We start from the raw sequence: 10,000 nt of genomic DNA, 5'->3' as shown, positions 1-10,000 counted from the left end.
ACAGACAGGAACAACAGACAGGAAACAACAGACAGGAAACAATAGACAGGAAACAATAGACAGGAAACAACAGACAGGAAACAATAGACAGGAAACAACAAGACAGGAAACAATAGACAGGAAACAATAGACAGGAAACAACAAGACAGGAAACAATAAACAGGAAACAATAGACAGGAACAATAGACAGGAAACAACAAGACAGGAAACAATAGACAGGAAACAACAAGACAGGAAACAATAGACAGGAAACAACAAGACAGGAAACAATAGACAGGAAACAATAGACAGGAAACAATAGACAGGAAACAATAGACAGGAAACAACAAGACAGGAAACAATAGACAGGAAACAATAGACAGGAAATAACAAGACAGGAAACAATAGACAGGAAACAACAGACAGGAAACAATAGACAGGAAACAATAGACAGGAAACAACAGACAGGAAACAATAGACAGGAAACAATAGACAGGAAACAATAGACAGGAAACAACAGAGAGGAAACAACAGACAGGAAACAACAGACAGGAAACAATAGACAGGAAACAATAGACAGGAAACAATAGACAGGAAACAACAGACAGGAAACAATAGACAGGAAACAACAAGACAGGAAACAATAGACAGGAAACAATAGACAGGAAACAACAAGACAGGAAACAATAAACAGGAAACAATAGACAGGAAACAATAGACAGGAAACAACAAGACAGGAAACAATAAACAGGAAACAACAAGACAGGAAACAATAGACAGGAAACAACAAGACAGGAAACAATAGACAGGAAACAATAGACAGGAAACAATAGACAGGAAACAATAGACAGGAAACAATAGACAGGAAACAACAAGACAGGAAACAATAGACAGGAAACAATAGACAGGAAATAACAAGACAGGAAACAATAGACAGGAAACAACAGACAGGAAACAATAGACAGGAAACAATAGACAGGAAACAACAGACAGGAAACAATAGACAGGAAACAATAGACAGGAAACAACAGACAGGAAACAACAGACAGGAAACAATAGACAGGAAACAACAGACAGGAAACAATAGACAGGAAACAATAGACAGGAAACAATAGACAGGAAACAACAGACAGGAAACAATAGTCATGGCCTCCTCATCACTATATTAATATAATTTAGGGTTCCCTCCCTCCCTCCTCTCCTCTCCTCTCCTCTCCTCTCCTCTCCTCTCCTCTCCTCTCCTCTCCTCTCCTCTCCTCTCCTCTCCTCTCCTCTCCTCTCCTCTCCTCTCCCCTCCCCTCCCCTCCCCTCCCCATCCATACTTTTCTCCTCCTCCGGGTTGAATACTCTCCATGCTCACACAAAACGTACCGGACTTGCCTCGTGCAGTCCGCTCATTCAGTCTCTCTGTTCAGTGCGCGCAGGGAGGGTGAATTGATGTCATCGTTGAAGCGTCGCGCAGGGAAACAACATCTGGCTCGGTTTAACGTGGGAATGAACAGGATCAGCTTTCCGGGACTTTTTATGATATATTTTTTTTAAACAGATTGAAAACAGATTTCACCGGAATATGGAAGGATTAAAATAACAGCAAACTGAAACCAAAGGTCGTGACTTTGAGGTCTGGGACCGTTTCTGTTTCTTTTTAGGTGTCTGATCTCTATCAGAATATGACAGTTTGATCGTTGAGAATGACAATGTCAAGTATTATTTAGTGGCAAGATATAACATGTTATTAGTAGAGCTTCATGGGATGTGTTAGTCTACTACTAATGGATTGGAGGACTGGACGTCTGTGAGTGGATTTTACATTTCGTGTGACAGAGGGAAAGGTAGGCTAAGTGTGTGTGTGTGTGTGTGTGTGTGTCACACAGACCCTTCAACAAGCTCGCACGGTCTCAATTCAGAATCCGACGTTAGCCCACGAACGCCAAATTTCGATGGTTGAGTTTAGGCATTTAATATTGAATGTTTAAACTAAGGGTTAAGGTTTGGAGCAGGGTAATAAAATAAATAAACACACACACACACACAAAACAACTTGTGCTTAAATTACATTTTCTTTTAACATTCCCCCCCCCAAAACGTGAACATACGAACGACAACTCAAAGACACCATGACTACATCCCACCGCTACTTCTCCTCTGCCCAGACCTGCCCCTCCACCCTTAGACCGTTAAAATGATGTTTATATTATAATACCTCTGACAGGTCATTTCTAGCTCTGCCCATAAAAAGCATGGTTTATTGAGACATTATTCGTTTTGCTTTTTGAATATGTGAATTTAGTCTCTTGTAAAATACATTCTATACATGAAGCACACATTTTCACTCACTGTAATTCCGGTACACATACGCAAACTTTCTCTCCATCTTATGCCAGCATCAGATCTTTTTAAATCTTGGTTCTAATAGTTGATATTTGTTTCTAAGAGATTGTCAGGTAGATATGCTCTCTTCAAGGTATAGTATATCTTACCTATCATATGACTATCCCTTTCTGACTCAAATAAGAAGATTCAAGGTTTCTCTGATGTCAAAATGATGTCTCTGTCTCTCTCTCTCTCTCTCTCTGTCTCTCTCTCTCTCTCCCTCTCTCTCTCTCTCCCCCTCTCTCTCTCTCCCTCTCTCTCTCCCCCTCCCTCTCTCTCCCCCTCTCTCTCTCTCCCTCTCTCTCCCCCCCTCTCTCTTTCTCCCTCTCTCTCTCTCTCTCTGTCACTCTCTCTTTCTCCCCCTCTTCCCCCCCCCCCCCTCTCTCTCTCTCTCGTTGCTAGCTAGACTCAGTAACATTGGTCTCAGTGAAGGGGCAGTAAATTGGCTTAGGAACTATCTTTCTGACAGAACACAATGTGTATACAGTGACAATCACAAGTCTAGCTTTCCAGAGTTTAATAGAGGTGTCCCCCAGGGTTCCATTTTAGCTCCTGTGTTGTTCTCAATGTTTATTCATGATTTGGGAAATGGGATTCAACCAGCAAAGTTCCATCTGTATGCAGATAATACAGTCATCTATTCATGTGTTCCTTCTCTGGTTCAGGCTGTTGAAGAGCTCCAGACTGATTTTCAGTCACTGCAGGCCTCCCTTTATGGTCTCAAACTGGTCTTGAATGTACAAAAGTTCATGACCTTTACCAGAGTTAGAACTCTGCCAGAGAAGGTTAGCATTGTCACATCTGGTGGCTTATCCATTGAAAAAGTGTCATCCTACAAATACCTCGGTATATGGTTGGATGACAAGTTGTCCTTTAAAGTTCATGGGGATATTCTTGTGACAAGCTTCAATTGAAATTGGGTTTTTATTTCTTGTAGTAAGGCTTGCTTCCCGCTTATGGCTAGAAAGAAGCTTGTTCAGGCCACTTTTCTCTCTGTTATTGATTATGGTTGTTGTATATGCATCCAGCTTCCTCTGTCTGACAGAGACTGGACTCTGTTTATCATGCAGCCTCCTCTGTCTGACAGAGACTGGACTCTGTTTATCATGCAGCCTCCTCTGTCTGACAGAGACTTGACTCTGTTTATCATGCAGCCTCCTCTGTCTTACAGAGACTGGACTCTGTTTATCATGCAGCCTCCTCTGTCTGACAGAGACTGGACTCTGTTTATCATGCAGCCTCCTCTGTCTGACAGAGACTGGACTCTGTTTATCATGCAGCCTCCTCTGTCTTACAGAGACTGGACTCTGTTTATCATACAGCCTCCTCTGTCTTACAGAGACTGGACTCTGTTTATCATGCAGCCTCCTCCGTCTGACAGAGACTGGACTCTGTTTATCATGCAGCCTCCTCTGTCTTACAGAGACTGGACTCTTTATCATGCAGCCTCCTCTGTTTATCATGCAGCCTCCTCTGTCTGACAGAGACTGGACTCTTTATCATGCAGCCTCCTCTGTCTGACAGAGACTGGACTCTTTATCATACAGCCTCCTCTGTCTTACAGAGACTGGACTCTGTTTATCATGCAGCCTCCTCTGTTTATCATGCAGCCTCCTCTGTTTATCATGCAGACTCCTCTGTCACCTTGTACCAAATGGAAGGTTGGACCTCACTTTATATGCGCAGAAAGATACATTTGTATGTGTTCATCTACAAAGGCCTTTTGGGTAAACTCCCTCTTTACCTCTGTAGTCTGGTCTGCTTCACCACCAGCAGGTAAACTCCCTCTTTACCTCTGTAGTCTGGTCTGCTTCACCACCAGCAGGTAAACTCCCTCTTTACCTCTGTAGTCTGGTCTCCTTCACCACCAGCAGGTAAACTCCCTCTTTACCTCTGTAGTCTGGTCTCCTTCACCACCAGCAGGTAAACTCCCTCTTTACCTCTGTAGTCTGGTCTCCTTCACCACCAGCAGGTAAACTCCCTCTTTACCTCTGTAGTCTGGTCTCCTTCACCACCAGCAGGTAAACTTCCTCTGTAGTCTGGTCTCCTTCACCACCAGCAGGTAAACTCCCTCTTTACCTCTGTAGTCTGGTCTCCTTCACCACCAGCAGGTAAACTCCCTCTTTACCTCTGTAGTCTGGTCTCCTTCACCACCAGCAGGTAAACTCCCTCTGTAGTCTGGTCTCCTTCACCACCAGCAGGTAAACTACCTCTGTAGTCTGGTCTCCTTCACCACCAGCAGGTAAACTCCATCTTTACCTCTGTAGTCTGGTCTCCTTCACCACCAGCAGGTAAACTCCCTCTTTACCTCTGTAGTCTGGTCTCCTTCACCACCAGCAGGTAAACTCCCTCTTTACCTCTGTAGTCTGGTCTCCTTCACCACCAGCAGGTAAACTCCCTCTTTACCTCTGTAGTCTGGTCTCCTTCACCACCAGCAGGTAAACTCCCTCTGTAGTCTGGTCTCCATCACCACCAGCAGTTACCATACCCGGTCTGCTAGGTTGTTGTTACTTAAAGTTACACACACACACTGAGAACAAGATGGTGCCGACAGGCATGGCAGCTCTGCTTCTAGCTTCTAAGCAATCTTACAGTTTTTCGTTTTTTTGTGTGTTTTATTTCTTACATTGTTAGCCCAGAAAATGTTTTGTGTTATGGCATACAGCCGGAAATAACTTTTGGATATCAGAGCGATGGTAACTCACCAGCATTACGACCAGAAATACGACTTTCCCGAATTGGATTCTTCGTTCGCAACCCACAGGGCAATAGAACTCATCCCAGAGGCTGCTCCAAGATGCCGCTGGCAGAGACGAGGTATTCTGAATGGATTTCTAGTCCGACTCAGGAGGTCGGGCACACCATCCACCGCTTCCGAGTATATTACTCACTAATATTCAGTCTGTGGACAATAAAGTAGACAAGCTCAGGGCGAGGATCTCCTTCCAGAGAGACATCAGGGACTGTAACTTACTCTTTTTCACGGAATCATGGCTCTCTCCAGATATACTGTCCCGTCAGCCAGCTGGGTTCTCAGTTCATCGCGCAGACAGGAATAAAGAACTCTCCGGGAAGAAGAAGGGCAGGGTTGTATGTTTCATGATTAACTACTCATGGTGTGATTGTGATAACATACAGAAACTCAAGTCCTTTTGTTCACCCGACCAATCAAATGCTAACCGTATTACCTCCCAAGGGAATTCCCCTCAGTTATTGTCCCAGCTGTGTATATCCCCCCTCAAGCCGATACCACGACGGCCCTCAAGGAACTACACTGGACTTTATGCAAACTGGAAACCACATATTCTGAGGCTCCATTTATTGTAACTGGAGATTTCAACAAAGCAAATTTGAGGAAAACGCTACCTAAGTTCTACCAACACATTGACTGTAGTACTCACGCTGGGAAAACACTCGACCGCTGCTATTCTCTCTTCCGGGATGCCTACAAGACCTCCCCCGCCCTCCCTTCGGCAAATCAGATCACGACTCCATTTTGCTCCTCCCTTCTTATAGGCAGAAACTCAAAGGTCTATTCAACGCTGTTCTGACAAATCGGAATCCATGCTTCAAGGTTGTTTTGATCACGCAGACTGGGATTTGTTTCCCGGGTAGCCTCGGATAATAACATTGACGTATACACGGACCCGGTGACTGAGTTCATCAGGAAGTGTAAAGGGGATGTTGTTCCCACGGTGACTATTAAAACCCACCCACTGTGACTATTAAAACCTACCCACTGTGACTATTAAAACCCACCCACTGTGACTATTAAAACCCACCCACTGTGACTATTAAAACCCACTGTGACTATTAAAACCCACCCACTGTGACTATTAAAACCCACCCACTGTGACTATTAAAACCTACCCACCCAAGCCAGAAACTGTGAATAGATGGCAGCATTCGCGCTAAACGTAAAGCGCTAACCGCTGCATTTAATGTGGTCGAATACAAACCGTGTAGTTATTCCCTCCGCAAGGCAATCAAACAGGCAAAACGTCAGGACAGAGACAAAGTGTGAGTCACGATTCAACGGCTCGGACACGAGACGTATGACGGCAGGGTAGCCTCGTGGTTAGAGCGTTGGACTAGTAACCGGAAGGTTGCAAGTTCAAATCCCTGAGCTGACAAGGTATAAATCTGTTGTTCTGCCCCCTGTTCCCTGGTAGGCTGTCATTGAAAATAAGAATTTGTTCTTAACTGACTTGCCTGGTTAAATAAAGGCCGAGGTGAGTAAAACATTTAAACGTGTTAACCCTCGCAAGGCTGCCGGCCCAGACGGCATCCCCAGCCGCGTCCTCAGAGCATGTGCAGACCAGCTGGCTGGAGTTTTTACGGACATATTCAATCTCTCCCAATCCCAGTCTGCTGTCCCCACATGCTTCAAGATGTCCACCATTGGTCCTGTACCCAAGAGAGCAAAGGTAACTGAACTAAATGACTATCGCCCCGTAGCACTCACTTCTGTCATCATGAAGTGCTTTGAGAGGCTAGTTAACGATCATATCACCTCCACCTTACCTGGCACCCTAGACCCACTGAAATTTGCAAACCGCCCCAATAGGTGCACAGACGACGACATCACACTGCCCACTGCCCTATCCCACCTGGACAAGAGGAATACCTATGTAAGAATGCTGTTCAACAGCCTTCAACACCATAGCACCTTCCAAGCTCACCATCAAGCTCGGGGCCCCAAAACGAAGAAGCTGATTCAGGAAACAGCAGAGGGAGCACCCACTTATCCACATTGTCACCTTGTGGGGAAAAGCGTCAAGTTCCTCGGCGTACACATCACTGACAATCTGAAACGGTCCACACAGAGGGTGGTGTGCCCAACGCATTCCTGGGGGTTACACTGCCTGCTCTCCAGGACGCCTACACCACCCGATGTCACAGGAAGGACAGGACATCAACCACCCACCCCAACTCACGCCCCGACCAAACCCCAACTCACGCCCTGACCAAACCCCAACTCACGCCCTGACCAAACCCCAATTCACGCCCTGACCAAACCCCAACTCACGCCCTGACCAAACCCCAACTCACGCCCTGACCAAACCCAACTCACGCCCTGACCAACCCCAACTCACGCCCTGACCAAACCCCAACTCACGCCCTGACCAAACCCCAACTCACGCCCTGACCAAACCCCAACTCACGCCCTGACCAAACCCCAACTCACGCCCTGACCAAACCCCAACTCACGCCCCGACCAAACCCCAACTCACGCCCTGACCAAACCCCAACTCACGCCCCGACCAAACCCCAACTCACGCCCCGACCAAACCCCAACTCACGCCCTGACCAAACCCCAACTCACGCCCCGACCAAACCCCAACTCACGCCCCGACCAAACCCCAACTCACGCCCTGACCAAACCCCAACTCACGCCCTGACCAAACCCCAACTCACGCCCCAACCAAACCCCAACTCACGCCCTGACCAAACCCCAACTCACGCCCCGACCAAACCCCAACTCACGCCCCGACCAAACCCCAACTCACGCCCCGACCAAACCCCAACTCACGCCCCGACCAAACCCCAACTCACGCCCTGACCAAACCCCAACTCACGCCCTGACCAAACCCCAACTCACGCCCCGACCAAACCCCAACTCACGCCCGACCAAACCAAAACAGAGACATAAAAAGGATCTCTAAGGACACAAGCATTTCTCTACACCCGCAATAACATCTGCTAAATATGTTCATGTCATTAAACTGCTACAAGCTTCACAAAGGTCTGATTCTTGTAGCTATGTGATTGATGGAAGCTGGTTGGGGAATTAAGCAAGGTCTCAAATGGCTCTCGGTCTCGCGCTCTCCCTCCCTCTCTCTTTCTCTCTCTCGCTCTCTCGCTCTCTCGCTCTCACGCTCTCACGCTCTCCCTCTCCCCCTCTCTCTCCCTCTCACGCTCTCACGCTCTCCCTCTCTCTTTCTCTCTTTCTCTCTCTTCTCTCTTCTCGCTCTCCCCCTCTCTCTCCCTCTCTCGCTCTCACACTCTCCCTCTCCCCCTCTCTCTCCCTCTCTCGCTCTCACACTCTCCCTCTCCCCCTCTCTCTCCCTCTCTCGCTCTCAAGCTCTCCCTCTCTCTTTCTCTCTTTCTCTCTCTCTTCTCTCTTCTCGCTCTCTCCCTCTCTCTCTCGCTTTCTCTCTCTCTGTCCCTCTCTCGCTCTCATGCTCTCCCTCTCCCTCTCCCTCTCTCTCTCTCTTCTCTCTATCTCTCTCTCTCTCCCTCTCTCTTTTTCTCTCCTTCCCTCTCTTCCCCCTCCTCTCTATATCTCAGGTAAGAGGTTCAGCTCTTCTCTTCACAAATAGTGAAAATAGTTCAAGTACAAAAGGGAAAATAAATAAACATAAATATGGGTTGTATTTACAATGGTGTTCTTTCTTCACTGGTTGACCTTTTCTTGTGGCAACAGGTCACACATCTTGCTGCTGTGATGGCACACTGTGGTATTTCACCCAGTAGATATGGGAGTTAATCAAAATTGGATTTGTTTTCTAATTCTTTGTGCGTCTGTGTAATCTGAGGAAATATGTGTCTCTAATATGGTCATACTGTTCCTAGGCCGTCATTGTAAATAAGAATTTGTTCTTAACGGACTTGCCTAGTTAAATAAAGGTTAAATATATTTTTTTATAACAAAATACATTGGCGAGAGGTTAGGAAGTGCAACTCATTATTTGGTGTTTTGTACACAAAGTATGTTTGTGCAGAATTCTGCATGCCGAGTCTAAATTTGGTGTTCGTCCCGTTTTGTGAATTCTTGGTTGGTGAGCGGACCCCAGACCTCACAACCATAAAGGGAAATGGGTTCTATAACTGATTCAAGTATTTTTAGCCAGATCCTAATTGGTATGTCAAATTGTATGTTCCTTTTGATGGCGTAGAAGGCCCTTCTTACCTTGTCTCTCAGATCATTCTCTCCCCCTCCTCTCTCTATTTCAGGTAAAAGGCTCTTCCCTTCACACCTCTTGTGCTAAAGTTCATCCACCTTCAGCTTCAGGACACACTGTGTGTTTGTTTCCTTGTCTTTGAGTGAAGGCACAAATTCACTGAGCAAGTTGCTTCAGGCGTTCTATTGCCACATTGACACCCAGTCACAGTGACTGTCTCTGTTACCATGTTACTCGTGTGTGTGTGTGTGTGTGTCGGACGGACGGACATGTGACGAGAAACCAGAAAAATGGATTACCTCTCTCCCGCCAACATCTCCCAAGATGCATCCCTTCTTTTCTCCGACGCCGGTCTCCACGGCAATGACCTATACCCCGGCTACCATGCCTACGACCCCGGCATCGACGACCCCCCAACGGAAGAGTCATCGTCGCCCCTCCAGTCTCTCTACACTCCCCTCCTGGATTTGGGAGACTTGGGGGGGTACGGTCCCGGCATGGGGGGGTATGGGGACAGCTCTCTGGCGGGACTGGGAGACAGTACTAAGCTAGTAGGGGTCCAGGTGGTTTTAATCCTGGCCTACAGTACCATTATACTGCTAGGAGTAGTGGGGAACTCTCTGGTCATATACGTGGTGTATCGCTTCAAGACGCTGAGGACCGTGACTAACTTCTTCATAGCTAACCTCGCTGTCGGTAGGTAGCTTTTTATATAGTCTGTCTCCCTGACTGTCTCCCTGTCT

At 46.9% G+C, this 10,000-nt stretch overlaps 1 protein-coding gene across 1 annotated transcript in view; it reads left to right on the top strand.

Moving 5' to 3' along the window:
* The first annotated feature begins 1,345 nt into the window (after nt 1-1,345).
* LOC109896537 (neuropeptide Y receptor type 2-like) overlaps nt 1,346-10,000 on the top strand; it is a 14,634-nt gene continuing 5,979 nt past the window's right edge. Inside the window, exons 1-2 of the mRNA XM_031832633.1 lie at nt 1,346-1,811; nt 9,310-9,953. Of these exons, the coding sequence (XP_031688493.1) occupies nt 9,548-9,953 (406 nt within the window). The 5' untranslated portion in view covers nt 1,346-1,811; nt 9,310-9,547. The remainder of the gene's footprint in view (nt 1,812-9,309; nt 9,954-10,000) is intronic.

The sequence above is a fragment of the Oncorhynchus kisutch genome, linkage group LG9, assembly GCF_002021735.2.
Source record: "Oncorhynchus kisutch isolate 150728-3 linkage group LG9, Okis_V2, whole genome shotgun sequence".
NCBI lineage: Eukaryota > Metazoa > Chordata > Actinopteri > Salmoniformes > Salmonidae > Oncorhynchus > Oncorhynchus kisutch.
This window is presented reverse-complemented; position numbering and strand designations above follow the sequence as displayed.